The 22,112-nt window shown below is 33.9% G+C and overlaps 1 protein-coding gene and 2 long non-coding RNA genes across 3 annotated transcripts; 2 read left to right on the top strand and 1 right to left on the bottom strand.

Moving 5' to 3' along the window:
• Positions 1 to 2,032: 2,032 nt before the first annotated feature.
• On the top strand, positions 2,033 to 21,465 carry LOC146131951 (organic cation transporter protein-like). The gene is made up of 15 exons (XM_083397151.1): positions 2,033 to 2,178; positions 6,396 to 6,494; positions 7,701 to 7,827; positions 8,448 to 8,551; positions 9,731 to 9,885; positions 10,341 to 10,465; positions 10,661 to 10,765; positions 11,344 to 11,430; positions 11,636 to 11,727; positions 12,513 to 12,595; positions 18,329 to 18,478; positions 19,321 to 19,429; positions 20,018 to 20,136; positions 20,991 to 21,108; positions 21,390 to 21,465. Exons 1-15 carry the CDS (start codon positions 2,033 to 2,035, stop codon positions 21,463 to 21,465), a joined length of 1,695 nt encoding a protein of 564 aa, XP_083253277.1.
• On the top strand, positions 3,915 to 5,772 carry LOC146131953 (uncharacterized). Its single transcript, XR_014501655.1, has 4 exons — positions 3,915 to 4,047; positions 4,164 to 4,239; positions 4,519 to 4,618; positions 5,275 to 5,772. It is a non-coding gene; the product is annotated as an uncharacterized LOC146131953 (long non-coding RNA).
• LOC146131952 (uncharacterized) lies at positions 13,841 to 15,139 on the bottom strand. The gene is made up of 3 exons (XR_014501656.1): positions 15,063 to 15,139; positions 14,594 to 14,680; positions 13,841 to 13,977 (listed from the first exon to the last, which is right to left on the bottom strand). It is a non-coding gene; the product is annotated as an uncharacterized LOC146131952 (long non-coding RNA).
• Positions 21,466 to 22,112: the final 647 nt, after the last annotated feature.

The following is a 22,112-nucleotide window of genomic DNA, read 5'->3' as shown; positions in this document are numbered from 1 at the left end:
ATCGACCAATCGACCAATCGACCAATCGACCAATCGACCAATCGACCAATCGACCAATCGACCAATCGACCAATCGACCAATCGACCAATCGACCAATCGACCAATCGACCAATCGACCAATCGACCAATCGACCAATCGACCAATCGACCAATCGACCAATCGACCAATCGACCAATCGACCAATCGACCAATCGACCAATCGACCAATCGACCAATCGACCAATCGACCAATCGACCAATCGACCAATCGACCAATCGACCAATCGACCAATCGACCAATCGACCAATCGACCAATCGACCAATCGACCAATCGACCAATCGACCAATCGACCAATCGACCAATCGACCAATCGACCAATCGACCAATCGACCAATCGACCAATCGACCAATCGACCAATCGACCAATCGACCAATCGACCAATCGACCAATCGACCAATCGACCAATCGACCAATCGACCAATCGACCAATCGACCAATCGACCAATCGACCAATCGACCAATCGACCAATCGACCAATCGACCAATCGACCAATCGACCAATCGACCAATCGACCAATCGACCAATCGACCAATCGACCAATCGACCAATCGACCAATCGACCAATCGACCAATCGACCAATCGACCAAACTAGGTTTTTAATTTGTACCTAAACAATAATTATATCCAACAGTTATTACTTTGACGGATTAAAAAACTTCATAGTTATCGCTACATTGGTTAAACAACATGAATACAAAGTTGATACAAAATATTCCAAAATACGTTGAAATAGGATGTGCCTCGAAGTGGTGGTATAATAAAAGTTCTATTTACAATATATTAATTTTTTTTTTTTGTAAACGTATTCGTGTCAAATTGAAAGGATAGTTTATTGTTTGGTTTTAAGGAAACTGTATAGCGTATGACAGTGAAAACGAATACCGATTAGGGTTGGACTTCTGAAAGTGCTTATAGTGTTTAACAGTGCAATAGCAAATCGTAAACATTTAAGATTATAAGCAGGCTTTGTCGAAACGTTTTCAGGGGCTTCATTCAAATAGTAGTTTTTCTGCATTTAATCTCTATGCTATACATAAAAACATTTTTTAACGCATGTATTTCAATGATAATGTGTATATTAGCATTTCTGATTTTATAACATTGTATATACTCGACAAAGAATCGGTGTTCTATCAAAAACATATCATTTAGTGTTTGAATGCCATACTATAGGCTAAAATTTTGGTAAATTTGGACAGAATAAAAAGGAGTAAAGACTAGTAGGCACTGTTAAAATGAACCAGCATTTGTGTTATGTACTTAGTCGAACTATGAAACAGGTAATTTAAGGCCTTTTTAATGAGGCTAAGCTATTTATCAGCTTAAATATTTGAACAAAAAGCTTTACAGCTTATACTAGCCAATAACGTACTTTAGGAGTTAAGCAAAATCCCTAACTTTGCAATTTCAAGTGCCTCTACAACGATCATTTTATGGTGTAACTTGTTTGCCTTTGTCGCAACCAGGACACATATCAAAGAGGACCGAGGAGCCGTTTCGTTTCCCATAAGCCGGCGACTGTCGATTGGTGACTAACAAAATGCATTGAATGCAGATTGCAGCATTGGTTAAGGCTGGTTTGTGTTTCTATCTTTTATTGATACGTTAAAAGAATTTCAAAGATCACAGTTTATAAATAAATAAAATAGGTTGTGTTAATATTCGATAGCATCAAATAACAGTGCTATACAGTTTCCAGGCAGTTTTATGCTTAGGGACAACTTTGGCAATCAAAACAGTGCAAAATATTATTTGCAGAATTGAAGGCAATATAGTCACAAAAGGGATTTGGTACCTTTTTGTTTAAAAAAAGTTTAATCTTTATAAATTATATAAAAAAAGGATCTTTATGAATTGCACAAAAGAAAATTGATATTTATTATACCAGACGATTCGCACTTCTAACCCTTTTTGTATCAACGTGTTTTGTAAGGGGACCAGGTTTGTGTTTTCAACAGGACGACCAGCGCAGTATAGAGCCTTAAAATGATCAGCTTTGACTTTCTTTTGCAAAAGCTAGGCAGCAATGGCTTGGCGCAGATGGTGGCTCTCTTCATGCTTGGTTGCGGGAAGTTTGTCGGAGGCCTCAACTCGCTTGCAACCGTTTTCATCGCCTACACGCCAGATTACAGGTACGGGAACAACTAGATTTATTTTATTGTTTTAAAACCAGATTTGAATTAAAATTAGACTCTTTCAGTTTTTCCAATTCAAATGGGATTTAAAATTGGAGCATTTTAGTTTTCACAAATTAGATTAGAATTAGAATTAGAATTTTTGGAAAATAAACTACAATAGCAATTAATTAATTTACAATCAATTTAGTTTGAATCGCTATTTATATTCTCATAATATTGTGAATATCACAATTGTTAACACACATATGTGTGCATGTTTCATTAAATACCGCCTTTAAGTTGTTTCGACCAAAGCTATTAATTCAAATTCTTCCTTTCGATTAACAGACAAAAATTGATGTTGGCCGGACTAGTTTTCTTGTAAAACTAGAATTAGATCATAATTCAAATTAGAGAAATTCTTTATGTAGCTTTATAGCTTAGTGAAGCTAGTACAGTTTTAAGCTAATATTTTATTTCGTTGTTTTCCCATTTTCATCACAGTACACTGTCAGAACGGTGTTTAAATTTGAACACCAAAACGGTCTATACACGTTTAAAATCTAAACACTTAAACACCTAATTTAAACACCTTCGTGTTTAATTTTAGTTTTGGTGTTTAAATTATAAACACCTGAACGATTTTATGTTAAACACCTGATATTTTGACGTGTTTAACAACGATTATTGGGTGATTTTAAGCACAATTGACGAATTTAAACATGTTTACGATTAAACACTTCATATTTTAACACGTCAATTATTAGACATGTTAAATTCGATACATTCTTGTAAAGTAAGAGCTCAAGCCATTTATGTTGATGAGGGTATTGGTATTTTTAAGCACTAATGTGCAGTTGTCTTATGTACGATTTCGTCAAATATTTAACTATACAAGTTTGCATGTATAATCTTAACAGATCACAATAAACGAAATGACTTAATTCATGGTTTCACTTAACATCTGTACGGCTTATTAGGCGTCATTTTATTTTTAAATATAATGACAATCATGAAAATACGGGTTTGTGTTCTTGACGTGCCATTAAATCCAATATTTGATTTCATTATGTAGCTTGCGAATAACTTTGTACCACCAAAGTAAAAAAGCGAAGCTGTGCGATCTTGGGCCGCCATGACCTACTTAAATTGCGCCAGCAATAACATACGCGTGACGAAAGCAATCTTTGGAAAGGATTTTTTCTAGGGCAAAGCTGTATCGCCGTGAAGCTTATATATTTTTCAAGCTTATATTGTTCAACGTATGACGAATAGTAAGAATTATTTATTAAATGTTTGACGATATATTTTAACTATTTATAGTAAAATTTGTTTTGTTATAAAACAAGTTTTTATCATATTGTATATATATAGTACATTCAATAGATCAACTCATGATTGAAATTATTTGAAATTGATTCGGTCCGATGAACATCAACAAAGCATATCCACTGGTCTGTGACTTTGACCAACGCGGGAATTCAAAATGTTGAAAAGAAGTTTGGCTTTTAACCAATAAAGTTATACATTACAGTTAAAGACGGTTTTGCGTACTTTGGCTTTCGAGTTACTTAGATTGATTTTAAACGAATACTAATGTGTATAGTGGTGATTTATATATATATTATTTATATTAATTTGCTTTTTGATAAATGTGTAGTGATAATGTTTTATTAGCTGTGCAAGACGCTTGAAGACGGGCAGGTCTAGAGTGTGAAATTTATGTTAAAAAGAAGTTTTCCAAGCGAAAACGAAATGTCTGAAATTGGATTTTTGTTTCAGAATTTTAGGTATTTCATTAATAAATCCAAAAGCAATGAAAGTTGTGAAAGACTTTAGTTTGGTGCCATACACATGTAGACATGAAAATATTCAACGAAACAGGTTTGTAAGCTATTTCTTGTCTGAAGTAGAACTTTAATTTTTCTGTTAAACAATCAAGTATGCTGTTATTAAATCATTATTATTAAAGGTATTTAGATTACACTGCTTTGTTTTAGGGCAATCAATGACAGCAAACCATTTGCTCTTTTCAACTTCAAAAAAACTTGGTTCACAGGAGATTAGGTTAAAAATGTAAGTAAATTTTACTTACATGTTTTACATTAATATAGTTTATTCCCATTTGGCTTTTATTTTGTTAGTAGCAGCCAGAAAATTAATTTTTTGTATCTCTGTAAAATTTCTGAAGTACTTTAATATGTGTTTTAGTTTTAATTTATTATTTCCATTGTTTAAATCTTACATTGAAGCTTTAAATCTAAAATTTAATCTGTAGTACTTTTGGTGTGCTACTGACGCTTTAATAAAACGGTATATATAGTTTACATAATTAAAGTTTTTATTTATTTACAGGAATTTTAACTGCAGTGTAAGATGGTAAAATAAAAGTCTGTGACAAAGTTCAAGTGGAAAACAACAAAAGAGTATAAATCTACTAAACTTGATACACACGGTAAACAAACTCAAATTTTCTTATTCTCAAGTTCATCTATAGAGCTTTAAAATTTGTGGTAAATACATATAATTGAATAGATATTTAATTTATGTGTTGTGTTCCATAACTTGTGTATAATGTTTGGTCTGCATGTCCCAGTAATGGGCGACTTTTTCGGGTCAGATTGTGTATCACTAGAATATATGTGTATCACTAGTTTAAGCAATTATTTTAAATAAAACATAATGGCCAATACAATATTCTGGCTCACATATTTACTTTTTATCTCAAATTATTTAATGATTTAATTGGGTTTTCATAGTAGGGTGAACCTTTTTTTTGAATTTTAGTGGGTCATGAAGATATTAATACAATAAAAATGAACTTGTTTTGTAATCATTGCGCTGTCTTTAGGTTACAGTGTAACACAAATAATACATTTTCTAACGCCATGCTCAAAGAGTATACATAGCCACCAAACCTAGTACATGTCATAATAATATGCTTTTGTAGTGATTGGTGACAAACTAAAACATATTTTTATGACATGACATGTAGTGGTTGTGGATAACTTGACAAAATTTACTATGAGCAAATGAATAAAGAGTTGTTCAGTGATAGTGTATAATTTAATCACTGCAGTGTATTATATTGATCTAAATTTTATTTCTTAGGCAGCCATGCTCAACTCGTCTTCTAAAAAGAAAAGCTCTTCGAGGCCTTTATTGGGAAAACCTTTGGAGTGTACGGCACAGCAGCTTTTCTGCATTGGTATATTAGTGGATGGAATGGACATTATAAATTTGTGGAAGAACAACACTTGTTGAAAAAATTGTTAAATTATATTTCATTGATATTCGAAGCTGTTAATAATATACACGGGATTTAAGTCATCCATCATCCTGTTGCTCTGTGTTTTAATATGTTTTTAAACAATGTACGAAAGGCCCCACCTTGAAAATTTGCCAAATATAGCAATTATAAATATTAAAAAAAGGTTTTCAAATTTGTAAAATATCTTCTTTTTCTGTGTTTTTCTTTTTATCACATACGCATGCATTTTTGTTTTTATAAACACCTGCATTGTATTAAACATGCGATATTTATATTATTACTCGTTTTGTTTGGTATAATAAAATTGTATACCTCATAATATATTGTGAAATTTGTTTGGAAACACTGAATGCTAGCATTAAACACCTGGCAGAATAAACGGCAAAAGTCTAAACACCTGGAATTTAAACATGTTTAATTTTAAACGTGCTGACATTTCGCCCCTTTCAGGTGTTTAATTTTGGTGTTTAATCGAATGACAGTGTAATGTCAATAAAATTAGCGCAACTTTTCATATCCGACCCGTATCTTAAGTCAACAGAGTTACCCACCCTTTATTACAAAGTTTACCTTTAAATGAGCAAATATCGAGACGGCGATGCGGCCTATTTGTGGAATATGCATAAAAACTGTGCACGGGTAAAATGTGCTCACAATTTGAACCGGAAACTGTGCGCACATTTTTACGCGCTTATTCCGGCATGTTTTTACTTCAAATAATTGTGCCCACTTTTGAGAACGATGTGCTCACTTTTTTGAACGTTAACGTTTTGCCACCGTAAAAGTACGATGAATAGGAAAATAAAGTCATAACGCAACCTTATTTTTTGTATAAGATCATTTATTTGGGTAATTTCGAGCAATCTGTTTCAGTTACAACAATTGTAAACTTTTTGTAAAACCTAGATATATGATCTATATGTATTTGAAACTTACTAAAATAGCTACTTGATCGTCGCAGATGTAACGTACCACCATTGGACAATCAAACAGCCTTTCCGGATTTGAACGAAACCACCATCCTTAATCTTACAACACCGGAAGATAGCACTTGCAAAAGGTGGATATTGCAAAATTATGATCCGTTAAAGATGTTCCTAGTATAGTATTCATATTTAAAATAGAGAAAGAAGTAGTATAGTATTCATATTTAAAATAGAGAAAGAAGTAGTATAGTATTCATACTTAAAATAGAGAAAGAAGTAGTATAGTATTCATATTTAAAATAGAGAAAGAAGTAGTATAGTATTCATATTTAAAATAGAGAAAGAAGTAGTATAGTATTCATATTTAAAATAGAGAAAGAAGTAGTATAGTATTCATATTTAAAATAGAGAAAGAAGTAGTATAGTATTCATATTTAAAAAAGAGAAAGAAGTAGTATAGTATTCATATTTAAAATAGAGAAAGAAGTAGTATAGTATTCATATTTAAAATAGAGAAAGAAGTAGTATAGTATTCATATTTAAAATAGAGAAAGAAGTAGTATAGTATTCATATTTAAAATAGAGAAAGAAGTAGTATAGTATTCATATTTAAAATAGAGTTTAAGCAAACTTGCTTGCAATGGAGACGAATTATTACCAGGCATGTATCGAATTCGCCGGCCAAGTTTTGCTCAAAATATCGAGTATCGGTATCGGAATAAATTGCAAATATCGGACATCCTCAAACGTGATTAGGGGTGTTTCGATAATATTCAATCAGAGCTGATATCATATGTCAAGTAGTTAACATATATATTCGTCCGATCCTAAGCTTGAATCGATACCGATCTGATACAGTGATTTATTTTAGTATTCGATTTTACCGTATTTTTTAGATTTAAAATCCATCCAAGCTAACTGCATTTTCAACACTTGGCGAATATTAACCCAGTAAACATAACGTTTCTAATTTTTAGTGTTGATAATGCTTTTTTGACCTTGTAATGACGTCACTCGGTATCGCATTGGAAGGCCGTATTATTCCAAAATATCGAAAACATGTATTAGAATAAAACACGAAATGTAGGAAGTTTTCTAATCGTGATCAGCAAATCTTATGTTTTAAATGTTGATATAATCGACATTATTTTAAAAAATAAAGGTAAGAACCGGACAAAAAAGAGGTTGATCATAAAGCTAATGCAACCGCCTCTTTAAAACGTCTGCCCGAAGCACCTGTCTGTCTACAATGCCTTGTTTGCAATCAAGTGTCCATTGAAAAACCACTGACTGTGCTTTTCCTACAAATTAACAACTTTATGCACTTGTTTCATGACAAGGTACGGCTACGACTTGACAACATGCGATCAAAGCCTTTCGTGCGTTAACACCAGCGCTGATGCTATTCCGTGCGACCAGGGCTACTACTACGACAGGAGTTTATTCTCAGAAACAGTAATCACAGAGGTAAGGGATTTATAAAGTACAAGGGTGTTGGGGAGTCATTTGGTAAACAGAATACAACATTGGCTTTTACTTTTCACATCCATGGGTAAATTTAAAGTGGGCCGACTTAAACTATTGCATTGCAAATAGAGTTAGCTCCACCAGGCAACATATTAATAGATGGAAACTTGCTAACGCATTCTCGTTTTAATTATTTAACCTGGTGAGGTCGGCTATAGTATCTACTGCCAGAACGTCGGTTAATACTTCGTTTAAAAGTTAATACTTCGTTTACAACTTCTACTGTCAGTCCTTCACTGATAGAAAATGTATGTTCACCGATTTGCTCTTTGTGTTTGGCATGGCCTATTCGAACCAACTTCCGTTAAACAATACTTTCTAATCTATACTAATATAACAAGTAACAAATTTAGTTTAAAGTTTATTTTTATAACGTAGAAACCAGGGACACCTAAAGGCAGATTTTTAGTGAATGCCAAGGGCTTTGCAATTAGTTATATCACAAGATAAGGTACCGTTTAGCGATAGGCCGAAATCTTCATACTATTTGTGTTCGTTTTGTTCGTTACCGTAAAGCAAAGATCTTTATAGTTTTATAGAGGGGGTTTCGATGTTTTCAGTTCGACTTGATTTGCGACAGAAGTTTTCTCAATCCGCTTTCAACCTCGATGTACTACGTTGGAGTCGTGTTTGGTTGTATCATTTTCGGCAACTTTGCTGACAAGCAAGTGAGATAAGGCAAGCATATATGTCACCTTATGTTGGTCTTTACTCGCTGTATAACATGCGTAACACTTTTAACACTCAATTAAAGAATTAAGTAAACCCTAATGCAAAAAAACAGCACAGCCATTTAAAAGAGCAGCCTACTGTAAAGAAAATGACTTTTGGGTAGTGTTACCATTGATAAAAGTGAGTGAGTGAGATTTGGCAAGCATATGGCCACCGTATGCTGTTCTTTTCTCGCCATAACAAGCGTATACACCAAAAAGTTATTCAACACTCGAATACTGAAGTTATTTAACACTCAAATACACTTATTTCAAGTGATAAATTCCAACCAATAAATTAAACAAGCCGTAATGCGAAAAAAATTCAAAGCTTTTATAAGAGCAGTCTGTTGTAGCAAACTGACTTTTGGTACTACATTTATCACCAGTGGTAAAACTAAGCTGAGACGCTCCAAACTGGCGTTCTGATAGAATATTTTTTTCAGGCACACCGTAACTTTTTTTTCCAGGTCATTCCGCCGTCATACCCTTGAATGTATTTAAAATAAGATCTCAGTTGAACATTTGTGTACGACATTGAACGATAACCTTAGGTTCGTAATGTTACTTGTTTTAGACCAGGGGTTCTTAAACTGGGGTCCATGGACCCCTTGGGGGTTCGTGAACTAGTTTTAGGGAGTCCATGAAGGCCTAATGGAAATAGTAGTATACATTTAAAAAAGATTTAATTTTTAAAACAACTTTAATTGAAATTAAAACGATTTGCACTGAATGTTGGCTCCATTACACTTTCACAATTTTTGTACCGAAATCGGCATATTTCTGAGGTCTATTTGTATTGCGACGTCAATTTATGACGTCATTATGGAAATTTTTCGCCTACCGTGGTCCACGCCAGGTAAAATAAAATTTTAGGGGTCCGTGGTAAAAAAAAATTAACAACCCCTGTTTTAGACGTTTCGTAATGACGTCACTCTTTCAGGTCATCTTACAAAATGTTTATGCTTTTGTGAAAAAAATAGCAACCGTGTTTATCGAACAATTTTTGTCAACACCAATTCATAGTAAAGATCGCGAATGACCACCACGCTTCAGTAAACTGAAATGCATAACTCTGCCTTTCAAAGCACAAACTGAAATTGATCAAGGCAATTCATTTTCTTTACACATAGGTTCGGCCGTAAAACAACCTTGTTATTGAGCTACATCGGTGCCCTTGGTTCGATGATTGGAATCGCATTCAGCGTCTCGGTGGAAATGTACATCGTTTTTCGGGCCTTCGTTGCTGCATTCTACTACGGCCTTACCATTGGGACCTTTGTATACAGTAAGTTCACTTTGCGTTGAGCTGTGAAAAGCAATTTTCCTTTGGTCAGTGGCGTAAAATTATATTGTTGACCTTTATCATTTTTATAGTTTATTCGTCATTATATCTTTTCATTTCGGTGCATTCAATTTGCCTATTCTGTCAGCCTCAGCAAATGGGTTCCAAGTTTATAAGTAGCCTTTCTCGTATATTGGCAAGTCTAAATAAAATACTATAATGAACAAGTGGAATACTGTAGATATTCTATAATGGCAACATTTCACCTACAGCTTATATCATAATTAATTGACTGTGATAGTGTAAGTAAAAAAAATACTTTCCAGCAGTTTGATCAATTCTAACATTTTTGAATAACTGTCTCGGCTGTTTCGTATTTTTTACATAAGACGCAGCATCCCGAAATTAACCCCCTCACGTAGTTTACATCGTCTGCGCTAACACAGCTGTTGCTTTAGTTATGGAGATCTTCGGCAAAGAGTGGCGCACCATGGCTGGCATGGTTTACCAAAGCTTCTTCGCATTTGGATACATGACTCTAGGAGGCTTGGCTTATCAATGGAGGGACTGGCGCGCACTCACAGTGAGACAAGTTCCAATTTTTTACTGAGAGTGTTCTTGGTTGCAGTGTTTCTTAATTTTTTTGAACCACGGAACACTTTATGCCAGTGTTTCTTAATTTATTATGTCTTTAACACCGACCTCTTCATTTTTTTTGGAAGGGGTCGCTTGGACCAGGCTCGTTTTGTATTTTACCCTTTTTCAAAACATTTTCCAGATTGCCAGCGCCGTGGTGACCCTTCCATTTCTTATTTTTGGTCTAATTCTTCCCGAATCTCCGAGATGGCTCCTCACAACAGGAAAAGACGAAGATGGGAAGAAGGTGAGATCAAGTGAGCGTAATTTTGTGACGTTGAGGTATCCGTAGTAGTTGTCCAGTTGCCTAGCTTTCTCTGTATTTGTCCCATTGCAAAGCCCGCCTATTAATTTAAAATACACAACACACCCTTAATTGTACTTCGTTGTTTATGCGACATCAATAAAAAAATCAGGATGCGGCTCTTAACAGGTTTCGAATTCTTTTTATCCTTGCTATATTATTGCTATATTATATGTACTCCGCGACATCTTGCTAGGTGTTTGATAAGAGTCCGTTGTTTAAAAGCGAGAAACACTGTTTAAGAGGTGTAGGTTTGATACTTCAACTATTTCCTGGCAAACTATCATGTTGCAGTGCTGAAAGGATTGCACTGCTGCAACAACTCAATTACTTGACTTTAGAGCACTGTTTTCAAAAGACTTGACTTGACTTGACTTAAGTATTTTGGTCAAATAAATTCAGCTATAGGCTTAAGTCATAGAGTCCAATGACTTTAAGTTATTAAACAAATGGCTTCACTGGGACTCAAGCAATTTCAAAATTACTCGTTTACAACATTGTGATATTGTTGAACTGCACAGGTGGTGAAGCTGATGGCCAAAATGAACAAAGTCAACATCACCGAAAGCGACTTCGACGAAGCTAAAAAAGTGGGCGAAGAAAATGCGGTATGCGGTAATACTTAATTAAATATAAAAACTTACTTTGAACGTCCAATCTGAAGAAAAAGCGTTTGAGGAATTGTTTGACTTATAGATTTAATCATAGATGCCGTGACAAACAAATAAATAATACAGTCTGGTTGTTGATAAAAATAGTTTCGTATGTTTTACGTTTTATACCAGTTTTAAATTTTGCTAATGTGTACAACAGTTATCGGAAGAAACTTCTAGAGTCTACACAACCCTCGATCTATATAAACCAAGTAGAATGCGCATCATATCGATCAAAATGCTGTTTAACTGGTAAGTCAAAGCTGCACAATCAAGCTCATTGTTAAAACTTACCTCTAATTACGCACAGGAGCTACCTTTTTTTAAGGTATTACTGTTAAAGAGAAAAATAAAAACAGTTTTACCCTACAATTTTAAGCACTTGTGTTTCTAACCAAAAAAAATAGTGTGTAAATCCACCATGTCTTTGTCACAAATTCTTCTCGACTAACAATTTTCCACTGATTGATTGATATTAACAATTTTTCCACTGATTGCTAGTCCTTACGAGTTATTTATTTGAGTAAAAACCTTTAAGACACCAGGAATGGGATGTAATACCATATTGGGTTGTTACGTGCTCAATTAGCACTACAAAATTATCACCGGTTGCTAATTACGCCGACTGTAAATTCTAACATTCATTATTAATTTTGCGCCTTTGTTTTTAAATGGGTCAGACAATTAGTCCGTTGGTATTCAGAAATTTTAAATATGTGGCTAAAACACTATAAAGCCTTGAAAATTATTTGTGTTAGACTTTTCGTTATGCTGAAATTCAAATTTAGGGCCATAACCCGACCGAAGTTTGGAAATTCTTGGTATATTTCTAGTTGTACCGAAACTTCGAATTAAGTGCCATAACCTGACGTTTAGACAATTGATGTTTTATTAAAGGTAGGTTACCCCAAAAAATGCAACCTGGCGCCCAAAATCTCCTAAGCCCCAAGAAGGCTTGGCGTGTTACTAGTTATGGAACGTCGGAGTTAAAAGTTGTGGAATCAAGGATTAAACAAGTATTCCGACTGTATTTTTAGGTTCGTCAACAGTTTTGTGTACTACGGGATATCGCTTAATGCAGGGAGTCTGGCGGGAGATATCTTCGTCAACAATACACTCAGTAAGTGTGATTAGCGTTACACTACATCATGTCAAGTCGTTTATTTTGGTATTTTATGTTCGACTTGGTTAATGTGAAAGTTATTGATGTACTAAATTCATTTATCTAATTTACTGAAATACATTAACTGTCTGCAATAATATGTTAGTGTTTGTGCAACTCCAATAGTTTTAATCAGTTTTAACGAATATTATGCAATACAGTGTTTTATACAGACTGTATATTGCTTAATGCACGTGACTGCTGTTAAAAAAACTTGGTTATCGGTGCAATGCAATGAATCAATAAACTTGCTTTATGTCCGTTTTGTGTGATCACCCTAAAGGTGGCTCGAACCCCCGCAAGGTGTTCCACTGTTCTAAGGGGATGTGGAGATGCATTTTAGTATTTTGTTATTGTGTTAACAATTACACTGTCATTCGATTAAACACCAAAATTAAACACCTGAAATGGGCGAAAATGTAACATGTTTAAAAATAAACATGTTTAAATTTCAGGTGTTTAGACGTTTTGCCGTTTATTCGGCCAGGTGTTTAGGGCTAGTATTTAGTGTTTCCAAATCAATTCCACAAAAATGTCATTGGGTAAACCATTTTATTGCGCGAAAAAGATGAAAAACAACACAAAAAGCTCAACACAGTGAAAGTTTCAAAAAATGTAAAACTTGGAAAAGAAAACTATACATTAAAAATTGAAGTGCTTATATTAGAAATGAAAAGTAGGAAAACGGAAAACATATATATACACAAAATAACATGTTGGAATTGGATACAATGAAAGTGTTTACGCAAACAAAAACATATTTGCAACAAAAATTAAAAAAGAGAAAAAGTAAATAAAAACAACAAAAAAAGATATATATGTTTTAATATTTATAATTTCTATACTTGGCAAATTTTTCAAGGTGGGGTCTTTAGTGGGTTGTTTAAAACCATATTTAGTAATAGTATAAATATCGCATGTTAAATACAATGAAGGCGTTAATGCAAACAAAACTGTGTATGTGATAAACAGTAAAAAAACAGAAAAAGTTAAAAAAAAACACAGAAAAAGGAGATCTTTTACAAAGTTAAAACCCTTTTTATAATATTTATAATTGCTATGCTTGGCAAATTTTCAAGGTGTGGCCTTAAGTAGGTGGTTTAAAAACATAAAAACACAGAGCAACAGGGTGGATAACTTAAATCCTGTGTATATTAACAGGCTTGAATATCAATAAAATATATAACTAAAAAATTTGTTCAATAATGTTGTTCTTCCACAAATTTAATGTCCATTCCATCCACTAATATACAAATGCAGAAATGCTGCTGTGCCCTACAAAGGTTTGCACAATAAAGGCCTTGAAGAGCTTTTCTATAAGACGAGTTGAGCATGGCTGCCTAAAAAATAAAATTTAGATCAATATAATATACTGCAATAATTAAATTATACACTATCACTGAACAAATTTTTTTTTTACTTGCTAAACATAGTAAAATTTTCAAGTTACCCACCAGAACCACTACATGTCATGTCATAAAAATATGTTTTAGTCTGTCATTAACCACCGCAAAAACATATTATTTTGACTTGTACTAAGTTTGTGGCAATGCATTCTTTAAGCATAGCATTAGGAAATGTATTATTTATGTTACACTTTAACTGAATGACAGTGCAATGATTGCAAAACAAGTTCATTTTTATTGTAATTGATATCTTCATAACCCACTAAAATTGAAAAAAAGGTTCACCCTACTTTGAAAACAATTTAAATCATTAAATAATTTCATACAAAAAGGTAAAATGTGTGCCAGATAATTGTATTGGCCATTATGTGCTATTGAAATTTGTGCTTAAACTAGTGATACACAATCTAACCCACAAAAGTTGCCCATTACTGGGATATGCAGACCAAACATTATACACAACACATATAAATTAAATGTATTTACCACAAATTTAAAAATTGGATAAATGAACTTTAGATTAAGAAGAAGAAAATTTGAGTTTGTTTACCTTGTGATCTATACTCTTTTGTTGATTTCCACTTGAACTTTGTCACAGACTTTTATTTTCCCATCTTACACTTTGCAGTTAAAATTCCTGTAAATAAATAAAAAAGTTATGTAAACTATATAATTTATTAAAGGGCCAGTATCATTCCAAAGTACTACAGATTAAATTTTACATTTAAAGCTTCAATGTAAGATATAAACAATGGAAATGATAAATTAAAGCTAAAACACATATTAAAGTACCTCAGACATTTTATAGAGATTGAAAAAACATCAAATTTGGTGAAAATGTTGGAATAATATTTACCATATTTTTTTACATATTCTATGATGAAAGGTTCTAAGCAAAAACTTATATATTAGTCAATTTCGAAAAGCAATAGTTTTCCTCGCTGGCCGCTACATACGAAATAAAAGCCAAATGTGAATAAACTATATTAATGTAAAACATGTAAGTAAAATTTACTTACATTTTTAACCTTAATCGTCCATGAGGCAAGTAATTTTTGAAGTCGAAAAGAGCAATCGGTTGGCTGTCATTGATTGCCCTGAAACAAAGCAGTGTAATCTTAGTATCTTTAATATTATTAAATTGTTAAAAGCATACTTGATTGTTTAACAGAAAAATTAAATTTTTATTTAGGATAAAAAAACATACAAACCTTAAAGGATTCATTTAATTTAATCTATTCATAAAGTGTAAAGCAACAAATCATCATCATCATGAAATAGTCTTTTACAACTTTCATTGCTTTTGGATTTATGAATTAAATACCTAAAATCTGAAACAAAAATCCAAATTCAGTCACTTCGTCTTCCAAGACAAGGCTTTTGGGCGCTGGTCTAGAATCCTACCACAGTTCTAAAATCAACGCACAAAATTTGAGTTAGGTTGCGGGTTAGCGTTTGGGTGTGGGTGGGTCAAGTATTATTATATTCTTCAATTAATAATAATACTTGACCCACCTTTACCCAAACGCTAACCCGCACCTTAACCCAAAAGGTGTTTCGTTGTGGTAGGATTCTAGACCAGCGCCGGCTTTTGTAACATACATTTTAGATTCTAAACCTGACAGTCTTGCACAGCAGCTAATAAAACATTATTACTACACATTTATCAAAAAGCAAATTAAAGTATATATGTCACCACTATACACTTTAGTATTTGTTCGACATACATGTTAGTAACTCGAAAGCCAAATATACGCAAAACCGGCTTTAACTGTAATGTATAACTTGTAAAAGTTCTAAGCTTTTTTCTCTGTTTGACGTTTCAATATCCCGCGTCCGTCACAGGCCAGTGCGTTGTTCATCGGACCGAATCAATTTCAAATACCTTATGACTTTATTTATTGAATAAACTTTATATGTACACAGAAAATTGTTTTGAAACAAAACATAATTACTATAATTAGTTAAAATATATCGTAAATCGAACATTTAATAAAGAATACTTACTGTTCGTCATATGTCAAACAATTTATTCTTGAAAAATATATAAGCTTCATGGCGGTACAGCTTTTCTCTAGAAAAAATCCGTGCCGTAGATTGTTTTCATCGCGCGTTTTTTTATTGCTGGCGCAATTTAAGTAGGTCATGGCGGCACAAGACCGCACAGCCTCGCTTTGTACTTTGGTAGCCTAGGCAAGCTACATTAATGAAATCATATATTGGATTTAATGGCGCGTTAAGCACACTAACCCGTATATTTATTATTTTAACATAATGCCAAATAGGCCGAACAGATGTTAAGTTAGGAAACCATGATTTAAGTCATTTTGTTTATTGTGATGTGTTACGACCATATATGCTAACTTTAAATATTTGTTAAATATTTGACGAAATCGATAGACGCAATCGTACAAAAAACAACCGCTCAGTGCTTTAAAATAACAATACCTCTCTCAACAACATCTCATCACATCAACATAAATGGCTTAAGCTATAACTTTGCAAGAATGTATCGAACTAAACATGTCTAACGATCAACGTGTTAAAATATCAAGTGTTTAATCGTCAACATGTTTAAAATCGTTAATTGTGCTTGAAATCTCCCAATATTCTTTGTTAAACACGTCAAAATATCAGGTGTTTAGCATAAAATCGTTCAGGTGTTTAGAATTTGAACATCAAAATTCAAATTAAACACAAAGGTGTTTAAATCAGGTGTTTAAATGTTTAGATTTTAAACGTGCTTAGACCGTTTTGGTGTTCAAATTTAAACACCGTTCTGACATAAAAAAAATTACAAGGGTTTTGTTATTAGGCAATTCTAGAAGGGGGTGCGAGAATTGGTTGGTGATTTGAAAGGGGTGCAGACGGGAAGGGGGTTAAGAACCACAGCCCTAGAGCAAACACAGTTCACTCTGTTAAACTTCAAATTGCACCATTAAAAGTTAACAGGGGCAGTTTTACCAATGTTATATCGTTACGTTTTTACGACGCGCAGTTCGGTATTGTTTAATTTAACCTATCGCATTTGTTTGTTTTTAGCAAAAGGCCATAAAAACGTTTTATCTTGCCCCACTGTAAAGGCGTTGACCTTAAATTCCAAATTCATTCTGCTGATAAAATAACTATCTTGTGTTTACCTAGTTGGCCTTTAAACAATTTGATTGCGTTGCTGTAACTGAGTTTTTAATGCAACTATGTTTAAGGTAAAACAAAAAACAAAGTATAAATGTGCTCATATGTTCTTCCCGCAAAATTGTATTAAAGTTTCTAAGTTTTGACCACCTATTTGGGCAATCTTCTTCAGGGCAATATTATTGCAACTGCAGGCAAATATATGTATGTATATGTCAGACAAACAATAAGGAAAAAAATCAATGGACAACGTTCTAAACCAGTGGTTCTTAACCTTTTATTCTTCGTGGCCCCTTTCCTAGGCTCTCAACCCATGTGGCCCCTGCTTATAATAAACACCTAGCATTGTATTTTAGTGTTTTTACTTGTTTTACTTCTCCGCGTTAGTAAAAATATAGCAGTTATTTGTTACTAAAAACAAAATCCCACGAAAAACTGCACGTTCTTACTTTCTAATAAATTGACAAATCTGTTATTTTACTTTAAACTAACTTAGTAGCTATTTGTCATAGCAAAGTTCATTGTTGTATCCCGCCAAGGTATTTTTTTATTCGTCCCGTTTTTTATTGATCCAAGCGAATATCACTACATACGTCGAGAAATTTAGCTTCGCAAAGATAAATATAGTTGCGAACGAATTAAAACACACGTTTCTTCTTGCATGCTTAGTAGTGAGGACGAATCTCAAATAGACGCAAAAAACTGAAGCCATTACTTTTGTTATCATGTGGCAGATTCATTGCAGGCGAAAACGTGAAAGTCTGTGTTTTATAACGCCTGACGATTTTAAGACAATCGAAGGTTTGTACTTTTCCGCGATAAGCGACACATAATATTCCCAACATTATTCCTAGAAAGTTAAGCTGACTTAGGGATCTGCAAAATAGAGTCCAAACTTATTCTAGGCGGCGTTAATTTAAACTTTCCGAGATAAAACGAATAAATTAAATCAGTTTCGCTTACCTGACGTAAACGGCAGAAGTTTTGCACGGCCATGCCTATAGTTAGAGAGTTATGCCCGTGACCCCCCAATCACCCCTCCGTCGCCCCCCAGTTGGGGGCGAGGGCCACGGTTGAGAAACCCTGTTCTAAACCACAAGGCTATGAATGATGATAGTCTGTTGTGAATACCACTATTTATTTCCGTTAGATGGCGTGTTCGAGATAGCTTCGTACGTATTTTGCATCCTGGTGATGGACAGAGTTGGCAGGAGGTTGCTTTTGTCCGCAATGATGCTGGTTGCTGGACTAGGCCTGCTCGCCAGCGCTGTGGTCAACGTGTACGCCGGGGAAGACCAAGGTTTGCTCTGAATGTGGCCTATAAGCGGCCTTTACTTGGTAGCTGTTTATTTAGCAAATTCTGCAAAGCACAGACCCTCTTTTATTTACTTATATGATGTACACCGAAAGCCGTTGCAGACTCACTGAATCTGTCGATTAATGATGCTAGCAGGGCAGGCGAGCAAAACAACTAGCCTGCAGTGAGGTTCGTACTCACGACCTCCGGTCATACCGAGACCGTTCCTCCACCAACTGACATACGTAAACCGTAATCGTTTGTCAATAAGCAACTTCACAAGGATAGATCACAGCTGTACACACACACACACACATACATGTATTCATTGACTTATATGATGTACTGTTTTTCGTCAAATCTAAATGTGTTTCAAAACCATTTGTTTATGTGACAGCTATTTTTTCTGTAATTCTAACATCCTTTTTTCACCGCTTGGTATTAATGTTTGAAAACTTTTAAAGCTGTTTTCTCTATTTTATTAAATATGCTAGATATACTTTGAAAGCAACCAGCGAACATTTTTACCACCGTTTGGGTGTTATAAGTTTTACATTTTTATTTAGAAACAATTATAGGTTTTAGACCTCGGGACCAGATGATAAATTGTACTGGTATAGTAAACTTTTTTGTTATACTGGTTGGCGTTTTAACCGTCCCGGCGTGGTGTTCTCATTATAAGTAGCCTTCTAATTCAAATTTATACAGCCTGCGCTATTTTCAAATTGATTGAAGTATTGGTTTTGGCAAAAATCAAATATTTTTTTTCATCTATGTAGCGTGCTATATGAGCAGCAGCGTTTTTCTATAAATAAAAACTATATACTATTATTTATTTATTTCAGGTCTTATTACTCTTGGTGTCGTGTTCGCATTTATTGCGAAGTTTGGAATCTCAGGATCTTTCGGGGTCGTTTACAATTTAACCACGGAACTTTATCCAACAGTTGTCAGGTCAGAAATTCACTTGACAGCTAAATCAAAACTTTTAAGCTGATGGGATTTTTTACATTTTGATTTATAAAATGAAAATTTTACTTACCACGCAAATTTTTGAAAAATTTTGAGTCAAAAAAGTAGTCGCCATTTATATTTATTTTAACCTAATTGTATTTTTTCGATTCGAAATTGTATTACACAGTAAACAACAAAAAATATGTTTATAGTTTTTTTGTTATAATATAATATGGTGCATTGCCGCAATTACAATATCGTTCAAAATGTAATACAGAATTTTAGTTTAATATACATTTTTATGAAGATCGAGGCGATTTTGCGAAAATGAACAAGAAAATTTCTGGACAGCTATTTAGAAATGATTTGGCTATTCAATAACGATTAAGTATTAACGTCCCAAATATACTTTGGAGTATAATGGTCTGAGGTTGTAGTAAGACGTAATAAGAATATCAAAGCCCATACAGAAGTAGGTAGCATTTTTGGATATTGAAAATAAATAAAGAGTTATTCGAAACTTTCAAAATGATACCTACTCCTGTATGGGCCTGATATTCGTATTACGTCGTACAACTATACTTTCAGGAGCAACAGTCTTGGCAACGCATCCGTTGGAGCTAGAATAGGTGGAATTTTGGCGCCTTACGTCATCACGTTGCATGACGTCACTTCCTGGCTACCGGGCGCCATTTTCGGTGGTTTCGGTAAGATAGAGAAATTAAATATGATCTAAAATGTAATTCCGTAAAATGAAAGCACTTTACCGAATTCACGCTACACCAGGTCATATTTTTGTACTATTCTTACTCTAAGATACTTTTGATGAAATATGTTTTTCTGTATTTTCCTTAAATAAAAACTTTTTTTACGCAAAACTTCACCTGTTTCATCTTTAGTGACAATTTATATTTTTTTGTCATGCCTGATAAGTTCATGTACCTCGGTAAATTAAAAATAGGCAAGTGTGTTTTAAGGAAAGTGATTTACATTTTAACTATTACAAACTATATATACACCGCGTCATCTCTATGATTACATAAACTGAGATACCTAACTGGACTTTATTTTCCTCGTATGACAAACAACGATTTTCAGTTGTAAGAGCTCAAATTTCCGCTTGTACCTTTCAACGGGGAACCTGCGTAATTTTGCCCGGGTGACGAAACTTTTAACTTAAACGCGTCCGTGAATAATCCAACCCGACTACATAATCGTCCTGTGGTGCACTTGAGTCACTCTTTTCAAATGACTTGGGTTGATATATTAGTGATTTGACTTTGATATTACTTGCTCTAAAACCTTGAGTAATTAGTGACATTGACTGGGACTTGTTATTTTTTGAAAGATTTTACTTGAACTTAAGTTATTTCACAAATGACTTGACTGGGATTTTAGTCATTTCAAAATAACTTGTTTACTGCTACATACCAGTAATGAAAATATTTCTTGAGTAAGTAGAAGATTACATTTTGGCAGTTCCTTGCGAGTAGCTCTTATAGATTAACTTGCTGTTTTAATAAAACTACACTTGTTCAACGCAATACAAAACGTCTTATAGCTATCGTTGCTGGCATTCTGTCGTTGACCTTTCCTGAAACAAACGGAAAACCCATGATGGAGACCATTGAGCAAGCCGAGCACTTTTACAAGACCGGTACAGTCGTGCTGGAAGAGAAGTAAGTTGTATCTTTTTGACATTCGTTTTTGTAATGACAATATTGCAGCTAAACATTAAATGGTGATATTTAATACAGTCTGGTGGTGTTTTATAATAAGACCTCGTCTGGTGGTGTTTTGTAATAAAGTTGTTATTTATTTATTGTCAAACATTATTATTATTGTTTCTAGCTCTCGGTAACCATACTACACAAACTTAAAAAACAACATGAACATGAAAAAGGTTGTTTAAATAGGCCAACCTTAGAATATTTCGTTAAGCGTTGTTTTTTATTTGCAGAGAAACCAAACAAAACTTCGATGGATTTCAAAACGCAGCTTTCGACGACGAATCAATAGTTTCTTCGAAGCTTTAAATTTTGTATTTAATAGAAAATTTTGAATATGTACATACTATTAGCACGCATTACATCCAGCTGTAGCAATTTTCAATACCGGTACGTCGCATTTTATTCCGATAACCGATATTTAGGGCGTGAAATATTGCCACGCGATAAAATACCAGTCGGTTATCACAAAATAATGGAATTAAAAGTGCAAGGTCAATGTTGTTTCAGTTTGCTGGGCAACATGTCTCTTTAGGTAACAAGGTCGGTAACCTTGTTACTTTAGCATTTTTTGGTAAATGTACAATAAATATATAAAACGCTTCATTTAATCGTAAACCATGGCTTTTAATGACTGTTTCTTAGTTTAATATCGGAATGGTAGCGGCACAATCTATTATCGGTCGGGTACTGATGCTACTGCCTGTTATGAAATATTAGTTGTGATCCAATAATTCAATATCTGCGGAGAATTAGGTAAATTTGTATAGATTAATGAAAAACTCGACGATTTTTTCTATCGTAAATCTCTGCATTTCTTACCATTTTGACCGATTAGCACTAGCATGACCAAATAGAAGGCTCTCGTAACCAGATATTTTGATTCTGAATATTTGAACATGGAACATGGCCACCGTTCTATCTGAACTCCACTAATTCGAACTAAACCAACTGCC

Source organism: Ascidiella aspersa, chromosome 9 (genome assembly GCF_963924565.1).
Source record: "Ascidiella aspersa chromosome 9, kaAscAspe10.2, whole genome shotgun sequence".
Taxonomy (NCBI): domain Eukaryota; kingdom Metazoa; phylum Chordata; class Ascidiacea; order Phlebobranchia; family Ascidiidae; genus Ascidiella; species Ascidiella aspersa.
The sequence above is the reverse complement of the archived record's forward strand: the minus strand, read 5'-3'. Positions and strand labels throughout refer to the sequence as shown.